At 46.4% G+C, this 15,361-nt stretch overlaps 1 protein-coding gene across 6 annotated transcripts in view; it reads left to right on the top strand.

The window, feature by feature from the left end:
• RFX4 (regulatory factor X4) overlaps positions 1-11,232 on the top strand; it is a 152,406-nt gene extending 141,174 nt beyond the window's left edge. For all 6 annotated transcript variants that reach the window (XM_074375133.1, XM_074375131.1, XM_074375132.1 and 3 more), the window contains 2 exons: positions 1,432-1,570; positions 9,649-11,232. In XM_074375133.1, the coding sequence (XP_074231234.1) occupies positions 1,432-1,570; positions 9,649-9,921 (412 nt within the window). In that variant the 3' untranslated portion in view covers positions 9,922-11,232. The remainder of the gene's footprint in view (positions 1-1,431; positions 1,571-9,648) is intronic.
• Positions 11,233-15,361: the final 4,129 nt, after the last annotated feature.

Genomic DNA, 15,361 nt, shown 5'->3' with positions numbered 1-15,361 from the left:
AGAGCCTCAGCTGAAAACTCCCTTTCAGCAGCTCCCCTGGGTGGCTCTTTGTGCACTTAGTAGCCTTATAAAATAAAGCTTCATGGTAGGTCCGAGTCTTTTATGACTCAATCAGAGGAGGGCTTCCCTACCTGAGGCTGGAGGTCCCTCAAGGGCAGCAGTTATTCATGGGGTTCAAGGAATCCCTGTGCGTTCCAGTGGTGCTTTGGACCCTGAATAAATAAATTGTTTGTTTTGCCACCTTTTTTCCCCCAATGTACATGGTGATGTTACTGTGATGGGTAAACTACAAATCCACTTTAAAGTGTTACCTGAATCATAACAGCTTTTTGCCATTATGTTTGTCTTTATTAAAAGACACTACTTACACAATGTCTAGTGTGCAGTGATCAGAAAACCACTTACGATGTTAAAAAGGGCCTTTCATCTCAAGAAGTGAGGCTCTGTTGTGTGGGTGCACTGAGCCTCACAAGCCAGGTTCCAACAGACCAGCTGCACAGGAGGAGACGGAGGAGGACCTCTCAGGCCCCTTCCAGTCAGCAGCCTGAGGCCTCGCTGTTAACGTACTTCCAGTTGATTCCACAGGTTCAGGTGCCCCAGACCAGTCCGTGGGGTAGCCATCATTTTCTCAGGGGGCCTCTTAGAGTATTTTCCACACATTTAAAATCAACTTTGAAATTGTTTCAGAGAGCCTTCAGTTCTGCAGGAATAACAGAATAGACACCCACTGGTCATATGTCAGCATCTTTGCTATAAAGCTGTTATTAAGAAGACCAGTGATCGTAGTATCATATGTTTCCATAAGACTTTCTCTTTTATAAAGTGTCTTCACATATATGACCCTCAGAATAACCATGAGCAGCATTTTTACAGATGTGAGAAATGAGGATGTGAGAAGCCCAAGGTCCCACAGCTAAGCCAGGCTTAGAGCCAGAGTCTGAGGCCTGGTTGGCCATTGCCATGTTGTTTTCCCCCAGGGGAGAGCTCACAGAAACATACTACATCCTTCCCCAAGATGGGGAAGCAGAGGCCTGAGCAATACAAAAACAGAAGTCCCAAAGTAATTTCTTTTTTTCATCCCCTATTTGACTTCAGGCTATAAATATGGGGCTTTTAACCACAACAGGAGAAGAGGTTTCCATCATTAATGATGTTTTGCTCAGGGCTGGCTTTCATTCCCTGTACACGTGTCAGGTGGTAAGGGAGGTGTGCTGGGGGAGAAGGAAAACCCACATGGGAGTTTAAAACTACTACAGCAGAGCTGCAGAGTGGAGATGGTAAGAATCAAAAAGAAGGAAAATGGAAGGAGAAAAAAAGAAAGAAATGAAGAACAAAAAGGAAAAGGGGTAGATGAGGTGGGTTTTTAAAGGTCAAACTGATTTGTTCTCCCTGCTATTACTCACAGTATTCAATGTGCTTAACGCGTTCTAGATACACAGGAAGCTATAACTACGGGAGCTATGGCAACCAGCACCCTCCCCCGATGCAGAGCCAGTACCCGGCCCTCCCTCATGACACAGCCATCTCCGGACCACTCCACTACTCCCCTTACCACAGGAGCTCTGCACAGGTGAGTTGGCGACCCTGCTTTCTCACCCAGGTCTTGATCTAGTCAATTTAACACAATTAACAAGCACCTTCTGCATACAGTGTGTGCAGCCTGTGTGCCTTCAAGGAAAGGAAAGTCTTTTTCTCAGTACCATTTCTTCCTTCCAGTGTCTGTGCCTGGTGGCTGCTCAGCCAGCGTTTACCCTCACTTGTTCTCACGCATGTGGGTGCCGACCACGTGTCTTTAGCTGTGTCCTCCCTTTGACCTCTCTCCCAGGATCTGGTCAGCCACCATGTCTGATACTCTTTTCTGGGCAGCTGCCTTCAGACTAGACCTTCTGTCTCCTTTGCCATCTTCCTCCCTGGTTCAAAGAGACCCTCTTTGAGTCCTGTCAGGACTATCATCTTAGCATCATCCTAACAGGTATCTCGGTTTCACGTCTGTTCCTTTTCAGTCCTGCCCACACACATAATCTGACCAGAAGAATCCTGAGACAGACCCTTATCAGCTCCTTCTCAGACCACACATTGCTTTTGGCTCTTCACTGTCTACCAAACCAAATTGGCCCTCTGTGGCCTTGGTGAATGGGAATTGTGACTGCACCTGTCACACCAGTGTCGGGCACTCTGCTTGTCTCAAACACTTTCCTGTGCCCGGCCCCAAACACAACTCATCACCGATTCCATCAAGTTCTACATCCTCAGTGTCTTTGCACTGTCACTGTCCTTGCCTCAGATCAGGTCTTTATCCAACCTAGATGATGACAGAAGCCATCCCATCTGTTTCCGTGCTGCTAAACTTGCCCCATCTCTGGTCCATCCCTAGTACTGCAGCTAGCAAATTTCTAGAAGAAAACCCAACTGGCCATAACACTCTCCCTCTTTGCAATGTCATCGCTTTCAGAGGCAAGTTCAATTCCTTAGCACATCTCTCAAGACTCATCACATCTGGGCTCCACCTACTCGTCTGGCCTACCAGCGACACCTCCTATCTTTGCCCCAGCCATGCCAGCCCACCTGCAGTTCCCCCACCTCTTTGCAGATACTGTTGCCTCAGGGCGGGGTTCTCTTCCCTGACCTCTTCGTGTTGTGTCTGTGCGGCACTTCCTGACACCATCCCGTCCTTCCTCCAGGACCGTATTAGGTGCCCATCTTCTGTACTTGCATGGCACGTTGGGCTTTCCCCTATCAGTAGCACTTCTCACACCCTGTTATTACTAGCTTTCCTCTGTCCCTTCTCATACAGGGGCATTCACTGTTTATTGAACAAAGGAGTGAACAGGAGGTGGGTCAGCATAAACAACTATGGTGTGCTGCAGCATGGGAGCTGCAGCAGGTTTGGGAGGCAAGGTGAGAGCTTAAGAAAGAGCTCCCACATCACTAGCAGGATGGCCATCCAGAGAGGGAACTGGTAGAGGAGGGAGCGCTGCCATGAAGTGCTTGCAGGAGTCTAGAACAGACATGGTGGGACTTGAGTTGGGGTGGAGGCTGCAGTTTACATCAGCTGTCAGCACAGACTTGCCTCCGAGGGAGGGCATCTAGCAGAATGTATCCACAACACACGGCACGCAGGGCAAACAGGCGTCTTGTTTTGATTTCCATCTGCAGTACCGGGGGAGACCTGGTATAATCCCCAGATAAGCCAAGAAGTTGATTCCACTAAATCATCACCTGGGGAATTCATTGTAGGTCTCCACTGCATCACACAGCCTGCTCCTCAGGTGCTACTGCTCCTGGGAGCAGAGTCTTTGCTCCTCACAGTGATCCCCTCAGTGACTTAGAACTGCTACCACAGACTGGGTGACACAGGCTGAGCAGCCCATTTGTTCATTCATTCATTCGTTCACTCATCCATCCATTCCCCAAATGATTGTCATGCCTGCTATCTGGCAAGCACTGCTCTCGCCACTGAGAATACAGGGAGAAAGAGACAGAAGCCTGCTTTGGGAGAGCTTCTGCTCTAGTGAGAGGCCTTGGTCTGAGCAGCAGTGGCAAGATCAAGCTGAAATCCCAAGTCGCAGCCCCCAGTACTACCTTCCCTCTTTCTGCACTCCCTCATCCCTCCTCGTGAAATTTCTGGAGCTAGTTTTTCTCGGAGATTACTTTTAAAGTCTTTGCCATAAAAAGAAGCCAGTGGCTTCTGAAGGCCCATGAGGTACCCGGTGATCAAAGGCAGGTCTACAGAATCCACTCTAGAAACCCTAGTGGTCCCGAGCTGGAGCACTGTCATTTAACTGCTGGTCCTAATCAAAGGGTCAAGGACTAAATGAAGGCCCAAGGCGAAGGGCCTGCTCTGAACCCAGGGTAGGTGTAGGGGGTGACAGGGTCCTGCCGGCCTCACTACCACCATGCCTGTGGCTCTTAGACACGGTCCTTTCACAACCTCCAATGCCCACCACACACACGCTCATGCTCTGCACTTCACAGTTAATGTCTTTGTCTCCATTTGTAAAATGGGGGTGGGGTTAGTTACATCACATCTCTTCCCAGGTTGATGGGTGAGGTCAGTGCTTCTCCTGGGGAAGGTACTGTCTCAAGACAAAGAATCCTTCATTTTGTTTTTCATTAACACTTATGCATCAAGCACTGTTTTAGTCACTTTCAAATACACAGGCTCACTTAATTCTCAGAGCAACCTCAGGAAGAAGGCATTTTCTCCAGTTTTTAAAGATGAGAAAATCCTCGGAAGGTAATTTACCCCATACCATGCATCCAGCAAGTGAGAAAGCAGACTCAGAGGCAAATTCTCCAAATCTCAACCCCAAGCCCATGGCACTGAACACTACACAATGGGTGTTTTGGAGGATGGGAGGTAAATTCAAGAGGTTACTACAACTATTCTCAATAAGTTTCAAGTTCCCAAAGAGAAGAATTGCACACCCAAAATATTGTATTTCTTTCCTTTCCTGGTACTTGGGTTTAAGGTTTAACATGTAGAGGAAAATCCACTGCAGGGCTAATTAGTTTTAGCTTTCCAGAGCAGAGGTCAAGCTGTTCCAATCCTAAGTACCAAATATCACACTTCATTATATCAGACTCAGTGGGAAAAGATTAGTCTGAATTGAAGAAAAATCACCATCACAGAATATGGTTAAAGAATGCAGTCGGTCATCAGCACAAGAAACTAACTTCTGCAAATAAATGTCTGCCCAGGTTTGCCTTAGAGAACTGATACAACACCTCTGTGAAGTTCAGTAATCACAGACATTGCAGCGTTTGCTCACAATTATGTGATGCTATTTTTTTTTTGAAATAGGATATTGTATGTCCTCGTTTGTACTACTCATTTGAGCAAGACATGCTTTCCTCATGAGTACTACCAAGGTTAACCTCCAGCCCTGCTTGAATTCTCATAATTTCTGAATGAGCAAATCCAGATGAATGAGGTTGCACAGGGTTAGGTTTGAATTATTTCAGAAAAACACCCTTCTTACCACTGTGCTGCACTTGTCCACATCAAAAGACATGAACAAAGGATGGGATCAGCTGCCCCTTCCCCGGTTCCCCATTCTCACACCCAACCAAGAAGAGAAAACAAACCAGACCAAGTACACAACCACAGAATGTTTCTGAGCCTCATTTAACACATGCTTGTGGAACCTCTACCCTGTCAGCAGCCATGAATGTGACCTGGGCCCCTGAGCTCAAAAGCCATTTGATCAATCAGAAGCTATATGGCTAGAAAGACACTTAGAGTAGACCAGAAAGTTGCTTCTCATTTCTCATCTGTATGGCCAAGACCCAGCCTTGCCAAGGAGTCACACGGCTCTCACAGCATGTCCAGCAGACCAGCCCGGTGCCAGGGGGTCCTCGATCTCAGAGGCTCAGTGACTGCTACAAAGTTTGCTTAGGGTGCTCCCTTTTGGGCCAAAGAGAATAAAAATAGTCAACCATAGTGGCATAAAATCTCTGACTATAGAGCCAGGCTTCCTGAGTTCAAATCCCACCTCTGCCTCTTATTAGCACTATGCCTCCATCCCCTCATCTGAAAAGCGGCGATAATCTTAGTACCTATTTCATAGGGTTATTGGGAGGGTTGAGTGACTTAATAAAGGTTAGAACAGAGCCTGGCTTATAGTTAACACTATTTGTGTTTATTATTATTATTATCATTATCATCATCATCATCATCCTTATCATCATCCTTTGTAACACCACAGTTGTTATATTTTGTGTAATTACAGAATTAATATCTGTCTCCCTCACTATACTAGCTCTGTGAAGGCAGGGACCAGGTCTTTTTTTTTTTTTTTTCTGACCATAATATTCCCAGGACTCAGAACAGACTTGGCCCTTGGTGCATACTCATTAAACACTCGTCGATGAATGAATGAATCCTAATTCTGGTAGTAAGCTGCTGTGTGACCTCAAGCAAGTCACTTCCTCCGTCTTGAACTCAGTCCCCTCATCTGTAAAACGAGAGATAGCACCAGACGGTCAGTCACTAAGGCTCTTCCTATCATGATCCTATGACTTGAAGAAGAATATTAATAGCTACCATATTTTGAAAACTGACTATGTGGACATTCTAAGTGTTTCACATATATTAACTCAATTAAGCCTGGCCCTAAAAGCTCAGCAGATGTGGACTCTGTGGCAAAAATTTGGGGGAGCAATGTCCTGGGAGGGGGCTGCCCGCTGGTAGACCTTTGGGCAGTGAGAGCTGCCTTTCATAGGAAAACAGTTTGTGCTCCCGACGGGGCCACCTTTCACCCATGCTCAAGGAGCAGCCCATTTGGTCAGGGTCAGGGATAAAGGGCTCATTCTTCCCTCCCCGTGTTCAGGGAAGTCAGCCCTTGGTGTGGGGAGTCTCTTCTCAAAATAGAACTTCCTAATATGGTTCCAAAGAGGCCCAGGGTCAATCTCAGCTGACATGGACTCACACCACAGGCACTGGACAGAACCTTTGTCCACTTGTACACACATGCCCACACACACATGCCCACAGCACCCCTCACACACCTCTCTCTCAGGGTGGGAACTGGTGACTCATCTCCACTGTAACATCAGTAGCAACAGTGTGTGATTTGACCTTGAAAAGCATGACTTCCGGTTACGGGTCCTCAACAAAAAGCGCCTTTATTCTGGACAGAGCTCCCTGGACCCCAGGGTTTGTGCCCAGTGTGCTCGAGGATCCCACATGAAACCGGATGTGAAGTGTGAAAGGTGAGGCGGGTGCTCCCGCCAGACTAAATAGAAGCTTCACTGGTGGCATTAACCGTCAGGCCTGTCAGCCTCTCATCTTTCAATGGTCTCTTCAACACGGGGAAAACAAGTCACTGACTCATTTGCAATTAGCTGACCTAACAAGACAGAATTTTCCAGGCCGGATTCTGTGGTAACAGAATTTTATTGTCACATTGGAGATATTTTGAGCCAGTCTCATTTCCAGGCAATTACTCTTTTGAGTCTGTGACACAACCCCTGGGCACAGCTGCATCCAGGGTCCTTGGTGAGGCACAAAAGCCACACTCTCTCGGGGTCTGTGGGAAGGAGGCTGTCAGTCCACACTGTGACATTTTATCTATACAAGCCAAGGCAAGTGAGGGCTCTGCCAGAAGCTCAAATTGAGGCCTGATCATAGTTGGAAGACCGTGTGGTCTGGAGGGGAGGAGGAGTGTAAAAGAAGAGTGACAGATTCAGTTTCAGTGGGATGTGTTCCAGAAAAGGAGCGTCTTCCTCTCTGAATTCTGTGTAGTTCAGTTGTGGTGGGTCATGCCTAGTTTGGGCTGGTCAGATTGATGTGCAGGAGAAGTGCCACCCCGGGACTGGGTTTGCATGCCAGCTCTTCCCCTAGCCTGCCAGGTGACGCCTCACCTCATGGATCCTTGTTCTCTCATCTGTACAACATGGGGTTTGATGATATGACCCCCTTCAGGTTCTTTCCAGTGGTTAACACCCTCTTGTTCATTCACCCAGTAGTTATGGAGCACCTGCTAGGTGCCAGGCATCATCTCAGATGTTGGGCCTGTGGTAGAGACCATGACAAAGCCCCACTAGGAACTTAGGAATATAAGCCAGTGGAAGGGAACAGCTCACAAGCAGGATGCTCAGATCTTGACCAATAGGTGGAGGGTAGAACACTTAGCTTGGTGAGATAGGATGTCCAGAAGAGTCTCCCTCAGAAGGTGACATTTGAGCTGAGATCTGAAGTTGGATGAAAAGGCAGGCACGGAAGGAGCTTGGGGGTACAGGTGGGAGAGAGGTGTTCCAGGCAGAGGGAACAGGTGGGATGAAATTCTCTGAGATGGGAACCAGCTTGGCATCGAGAGGACCAGAGAGGAGGCCTCTGTGCCAGGGAGAGCACCCTGAGGTGAGGGGACATGTACTGGGGAGACTATCAGGAGGGGGAAGCAACCTTTTTGAAAAAATTAAAGATCGTTTTGTAATATTTGTTAAAATTATCTGTTGAATACCTGGGCTCTTGTCTCTTTGGGCAGGACCCAATCTTATATGGTTTCCTTGGGATTTAGAGTGGGTCCTGGGCTGGAACCCCAGCGCTCAGGCCTGAGGGTCCACCATGGCTGCTGCACACACAGCAAGTCTGGGGATTATGCGCACCTCCACATGCTTTCTGTCCACAGTCTCCTTGGCAACAGCCCTTGGTGCCTTCTCCCCTGAGTTCCCAGGTACCACCTACACCATTGTCCCTCTTTCCTTCCTGCTCTTTTGACTGTGAGTGGCTGCCCTGTGCTATGGAAGGCATACTGTCTGTCCTATTAGGACAAAGCCCCCACTGCTAGAAGTTGGAGCCCTCTTTCTGGACCTGTGAATAGCTGGTTCTCTTCACATGTTTTGGGCCTAACAACCTTCCCCTGCTTCCCCTCGGGCTTCCACTCAGAGGCAGAACAGTTCCCTTTGGCCCCCTCGACTACAAGGAGCAGCCATTGTTGTCATAGCCCCTTCTCCTGGCAGTCTAGGCTTCAGCCTGTCTGTCTCCCTCACAGGAGGCAGCCTCCTACCTAATCCCTCGGGGCTCCACTCTCCAACTGTCAGGGAAGACAGATGGGGAGCAGAAGAACTCAGACGTTCACCCGCAGACTCTCCCCTGCTCGCTGCCCTTGCCATCCTTGGTGACTGGCTCCTGCTCTTGTTGGGGTGGCCCTTAGCACAGCAAGGAAAGCTTTGTGTTGACCAGCCTGCAAACTGGGAGCTCTCAAAGGAAGCCCGGAGCTCCTCCCCTTCCTCCCCTCCGATTGTACTATGAGCTGCTTATTTGCATAGCTGTCTTGGAAACTGAAAAGAACATAAAAGCAGTAGCACTTCAGGGACGCTCCTCTTACTCCTGATTCTTTCTAGAACTGCTTCCCTTCTTGTAGCTACTAACACCTGTTTTTCTGACCTGCACAAAAGCACCCCTCCCTCCCATCCCAGTTGGCTTATCTTGACTACTCCTTCCACTGCATCCACGTCAAGCCCAATCATTTACCATTTCCTGCTTGTGTATCTTCCAGGACATAAGTGAATGTGAACCAAAAAGAGAGATATTCTCTAAATGATAGGCAGTAATAATAACCTTTGAAAGCTATTGACTTGCTTCCTCTTCAAAAGCCTGCTTTTAGGCTGCAGTTCATAATTGAATTCAACTGTAAAATGCTATTTTTAATGATGTCATTGTGTTTTACTTGGCAGTATTATTCTCTTGGGATGGAGTGGGACCTATCACATCTCCATAAATGATAAAATGATAAAGCTCAAAACCATCCATCCATCTATACATCCGTATCTATGTGGACATGCTGTTACTCGTGTTCTCTCTCTCCCCCCACCCCTCCCTCCTCCCCTCCTCCTGTATTTCCACTGGGATTATTCCTTCTTTTGGGTTTGACTTCCCCAAATATTCCAGATTAAGAGCACAAAGTCAGTATTACTGGTTGAGTGAACACTAGCCCAACTCTGGCTATGAAATTCTCTGTATTTCTCCTGTTGGATACTTCATAGATCAAGATTCAGTCTTCCAGAATTCCATTGGTTATTTCCCATCAACTTTCATTAACAGCATCTTAAGAAATTTAATTTAAACTGTGAACATTACTGCTATTGTGTATATGTAACTTCAAGCTGATTTTAACTTTGTGGACTTTCTTTCCCCTCAACAAGTACCCTTTTAATAGCCCCACTTCCCGGATGGAACCTTGTTTGATGAGCAGTACTCCTAGACTGCATCCTACCCCAGTCACTCCCCGATGGCCAGAGGTGCCCACAGCCAACACGTGCTACACAAGCCCGTCTGTGCATTCCACGAGGTATGGAAACTCTAGTGACATGTACACACCCCTGACCACACGCAGGAATTCTGAGTATGAGCACATGCAACACTTTCCTGGCTTTGCTTACATCAACGGAGAGGCCTCCACAGGATGGGCTAAATGACTGCTTTCATAGGAATTTGTATTTAATATTAATAATAATTATTAATAATAATAATAAACCCAACACCCACCCCCTGAAGACTTTATCTCTATACATCATAACTCCTGGACTATTCCTAGACATTCATTTTCCTAATGAACATGAGGCTGGGATTCAGTGTGGGATGAATAAACTTTAGTTCAGAAATGGGACTCACTAAAAGTTGGTGAGATTGGGTTCCTGTACCCAAGCCAGACTTGACTATGTAGAGCACTATCTCGGGCAGGCCAGCCTGTGCCTTTTCCCTCTGTTCCATGACTTCACTTTAATGTTGGCAACCACTCCTGGTAAACTACTTATTTTCCTGTTGACAAAAGCTCTTTAGTCTTGAAGGATGGATACTGGAGACAGGATCTGGTTTGTGTTCTTGGATGAGCACATAATTTACCAAGAACATTCACCTTTCCGTCTGTCATCTTACTGTACAACGAACAGCCCTCAGATACATCCCAAGCATCCTCCTTCCTGGTGGTGTCATCCTGATTTCTGGAGCATCAGGGCTAGATGGAGGTGCCTGGAAACCTAGATTCCCTGTTACACTCGTGTCTGTCCCTGTACCTGCATTGTCTTGGAATGTAAGCACTGTTTAGAGGGAAGGAAGAGGCCTGTTCTGTATGCCTTAAGTTGGTTGAGGTTTGTAGGGGACCGGTTCTTCTACATGCAAGTATTTGTCCTAAGTTTGCACAATGGCTAGTGTCAGCAAAAGGCAGGAGAGGGGTTTTTTAAGTTCTGTGAGAATGTGGTTTTATGGCATTGAGTATCATACTCAGCTCTGCTGTATTAACTTTGTGGAACTGAATGGACCAAACTTTTAACTTACCAAGCGCCAAGTGTGAAGATGGCTTTCATGGTTCCTTCATAAGACTGTAATAATTTCCGACACTTTGATAGAAAAAAAATTCAAAGCTGTGCCTTTGAGCCTATACTATGTATGTGTGGAAATAAAAATGTATTGTACTTTTGGAAAATTTTTTTCTTAGGCATTTTTCTGTGAGATTTGTAGCAATTTGTGAGGTTTATTAGAGATTAACATAGGTTTTCTTTCTGTATTATAAAAAAACACCAAGAAATTATGGTGGACCTATTACCCTATGGGTAAGAAATACATGGAAATATGACATCGGATGTTTTAGCAATTGTTCTGTAAATAAAATCTTTGATCACACCACTCAGTGTGATAATCATGTCTACAGCTAAAATGGAAATAGTTTTATCTGTACAGTTGTGCAAGATATGAATGGTTTCACACTCAAATAAAAAGTATTGAAATGACCCGCTTTCTTCATTTTTCATTTTGCATTTGATGTGACCTCCGTGTGTGTGTGTAAGATAAACAACATTCTGAATACTTAGGGTAAGTAGGCAAAACAAAACTAAGTGGTCTTGTATGGTTGTGCTTATCCAGTTCCCTATGGTCTTGTCATCATTAAGATCTGGATAGGCCACACATGGAGTCCTTAAACAACGATTTAGTACCTGCAGCCTGATCATAGGGAACCAGTTCTACATACAGGAGTTTACCTTAAGTTTGCACAATGGCTAGTGTCAGCGAAGGGCGGGAGCCTTCTAGCTGTTACAGGGAATATTATTCTTCAAAACCACCATCATTAAGAGATCCCCTAGTACTTAGTTCATTATGTTTTAATGATCACTGGGTATAAGGATATTTCAAGGGGAGTGCTTTAAATGCTAATAAGTCTCTGGAACAGAATAGTAACATTACTGAATACTTCATACGTATCAACAAATTCTAATCCAGAACTGCATTTTGATTCTAGGGTTGGGAAGTGAGGCTATAGCGGTGAAATGATTAAATGTTTTGCCCAAATGTTAAGAGTCTAGGATCTATGAGAAATTCAGAGCCATGGATTTCCAGAAATGGCAGTAGTGACTATTTTAACTAAAAGGCATGAGGATTTGACAAGTCAATTTGCATTTTAGGAAGATTTATTTTTAAAGCCAAGTTCTTACTCGCTATTACATAACATATTTATACCTGAAAATGATTTTAGGATTAAAATTATGTATTTTACCTAGCATCTCCTTTAAAAAATTTAGCTGTTTCTACCAAAAGAAAGCAGATGTTGGATTTCAGTCTCTGATGATATATTTCGGCTAAGGTCAATTAGTTGGCTTTATATGAGGAAAGTAAGGGAGAGGAAGAATAAAATTTCTTTCTTTTTTTAAAATTTCATATTTAGTCACTGAAAGTAAGTATGAGCATAATCAGACCTATTGCTCTCTGGCAATCCAGAGCTTGTGCTCCATAAATGAAAGGGCGGAGTAAGTCTGACTGTTGACCTACTAAGCACAAAAAATTAAGCAATTACCAAATTCTCTAGCCACGTGTGTAGCAGCAGCACATAATAAACCACACCCATGTACAAGTAACAACCACGGGCTCTGTAAATGCACAGGTATTTAGGCAAAAACAGTCACACTCAACAAGGCCCTGAATCCCAGAGAATTACAGTGATGGCTCCAAGAACTTTGCAGAGGAGAGAGTGTGTGTCTCCCTGTCATGGCACAGCCAGAAACTGGGAGTCGTCAGCGCCTCGACGTAGAAAGAGGCAGCTTGAGATGAGGGCAAGTGTCACTGGGCCTTGTCTCCAGAGCACAAGGTGCCCATCTCTTGGGAGCTGAGCATACCGCCTGTGCTCCCAATTATTCTAAAGCTTCAACTTCAGAACGGCAAGGGATCTGATTAGGAAAAGACAACAGCTGCTGTGAGCTCATGACTCAACTGCACCTTCTCTCCCTGTGGTGGTTCCTCGCCAGTCACCAGGATGGAAATGGGCGAGGTTGGCAGCTGGGAGTGGGGCCAGCCGCTTGTCAGAGGAAGAACAGAGGAGTCTTGGCAATAAAGGGACACTCCTCTCTTTAGGACTCTTTCTGAAAAGGACTCTGCCAGCTTGAAACTGGCTGAAGTCATGAACAGCAGCCAGGATGGCTCACCCACGTCGCAGGCCTGTGGCATCCTAGGCATCCATCCTGCTGTGTCCTTGTCACGCCTCTGGTACAGCCCAGGTCTGGAAAGAAAGGGGATCTGTGGCCCCTCAGAGATTGCAGCCCAGTCACAGACCAATCAAAAATGTCTCAATCGGGTAAGCCCAACCTAACTGCTGGGAGGAGCTGAAATCATGGAAAGAGAACTGAGAGGGAGCCTTGGCTTGCCCACCATGTGACCTCAGAGGGGTCACCTCCCCTTTCTGGACCTCGAGCAGGCCTGCTATCTGACTATGACATCCTGAATTACAGTTTGTGTGCTGACGGACCAGGGCCGGCAGATCTGGGTGAGGAGGGTGGACAGCTTAGAGAAAACAAAGAACAGACTGGCAGCTGGGCAGTGATTCAGGGAGGCAGCCATGAGAGAGAAGGCGACGGCTCCACCAGCTGGTGCTAAAAAACGGCCTGGGGTTCATGCCCAAGAGCTGAACCCGTGTACCTGCACCACTATCACCAAGCAACACCCTTTCCTCATATCCAACCCCACCCTTTCTGACATGACACCCCAGATTGTAGTCTTCTGTTATCTTCTCCTCCCTCCAGATTTGTCCTATTTGCTTGAAAGTAACATCAATCTAAATGTCTGAACTGAATCAGAAGAAGGGAAGAGCAAAAACAGGTTATTTGTTCCAGCTTCTCATACCTATTAAAGGCAGAATTGAAAGATTGAAAAAAAAAAAAAAACCCTGGGAAGGGGATAATCTAAACACTCCCTTATTACAGGGGAAAGGGTGTGGGGAGGGGCTGCTGTAGGTCTCTTGAGGCACAGAGTTCAGACTAAGTCAAGAGCCTGAAGTATGCAAATCATCATCACTGGGAGCTTAAAAAAAAAAGATGGGTATATTTATTGGCTTCAAAGTGAGGTAGAACTGAGACTAAAACTCGGTTCCACCAAAGGCCTTGTCGAAGTGACATTCCTGCTCTAAGCAGGATTGGACTTCAGTGGTTCTCAATCCTGGCTGCCTTTTAGAGTTAGTCTGTCAACTCTGTAAAAATACTGATGTGGAGGACCCACCCACAGTCAATGTGAGGGGACATCAGTAGTTTTTTTAAGGCCCCTGGGCAATTCTAATATGCAGCCAAGGTTGAGAAACACAACCCCTTCCACCTTGAAGTTCTAAGATCCAAGGACTGCTCTTCTCTCAATATGCACCCCAAATTTCTTCTTTTACAGGGTTCCAGTCTGCCCAGAGTGGCCAAGAGTGGCAGATGCCAATTATCCACGCTGTTTACAGTTTTCCCACACCTGACAAACCTTCCCTGACTACTGTTTTGCTTGCCCTTCAGCCCGGCCCACCTCCCTACCACTTTGCCACCTGCCCTCCTAACCTGGACCTTCTCTGCTTCAGTTCCTTGGTAGCCTCCCAAGCTCAGCCAGCCCTGTGGTATCCTCTTCTTCTAAGGAGGTCAGAGTCTTTTGTGCTTCATAAACCTCCTCCCTGAAGCTCGTCCCCCTTTCCTCCTCCTGCATCTCGACTCACCCCCAGCCTTCTCACCCCCATATTTTGCTGCTCCTGATGGAGGTGGGATGGAAGATGTAGGCCCAAGAGTTGAGAAAAGAGCTGTTGCTAGGAAAAGAGTGTGGGTGAAGAGATGGTGGGTGGGAGGAATAGGGCTCCCCAGTTTTATTTCTCCCTTTGTCGTAAGTGCTCCAGAGCTAAAACCAGTTGTTTAAGAACTATTATGAAAAATTATGAGGTCTGACCGTGACAGCAAGGGTGAGCGAATCAGCCTCAGAAACAGCCGCAGTGCTGATCCTTGGTATTTATAATAGTCTCCTCATAGAAGGGCCAAGCCACTGAGAGAAGTTTAGAAGAGTGAATTCTCAAAGAACTGCCAAACTGTGCCGCTACCAGAGGTGGTATCCAAAATGTCTTGGCCCATGCTATACCTCTCAGAAAAAAGAAACTGCAAAACGTCTTCTTAAGAACGGAAATGCAGTTGAGACAGATAATCTTTAAATGAGGAGGCACACCTTCCTCATCACACTGAGTGATACGTGGTCCATTTCTGAAACAGCTCTGCCTCAATCTATAGAGGTTCCCATTCCTTCCGGTTGGCTACATGCCAGGCACATCAGAGCCATCATCGCCACTTCTCACAACCTCCTTGCAATGTCAGTGGTATAATCATTTCTGTTTCCAGGTGAAGAGATGGAGGCTCTGAGCAGTTTAGTGCCCCAAGTCACACACAGTAAGTGGCAGAGCTGGGATTTGGAAACTAAACTGCTCCACTCCAGAGGCTGTGTTCCTTCTGCTCTAGCACCCTGCCTCCTTCCTCCTTCCTACTTTTGTTTTCACCCCACCCCACCCCCATTCCTCTCTCCTAAGCAGCTTTGCTGTTTTTAAATCAACCTTGACCGTGGTAATAGAACCTACTGGGGTTGAAGAGAGTT

The sequence above is a fragment of the Camelus bactrianus genome, chromosome 12, assembly GCF_048773025.1.
Source record: "Camelus bactrianus isolate YW-2024 breed Bactrian camel chromosome 12, ASM4877302v1, whole genome shotgun sequence".
In the NCBI taxonomy this organism is placed as follows: Eukaryota; Metazoa; Chordata; class Mammalia; order Artiodactyla; family Camelidae; genus Camelus; species Camelus bactrianus.
The sequence above is the reverse complement of the archived record's forward strand: the minus strand, read 5'-3'. Positions and strand labels throughout refer to the sequence as shown.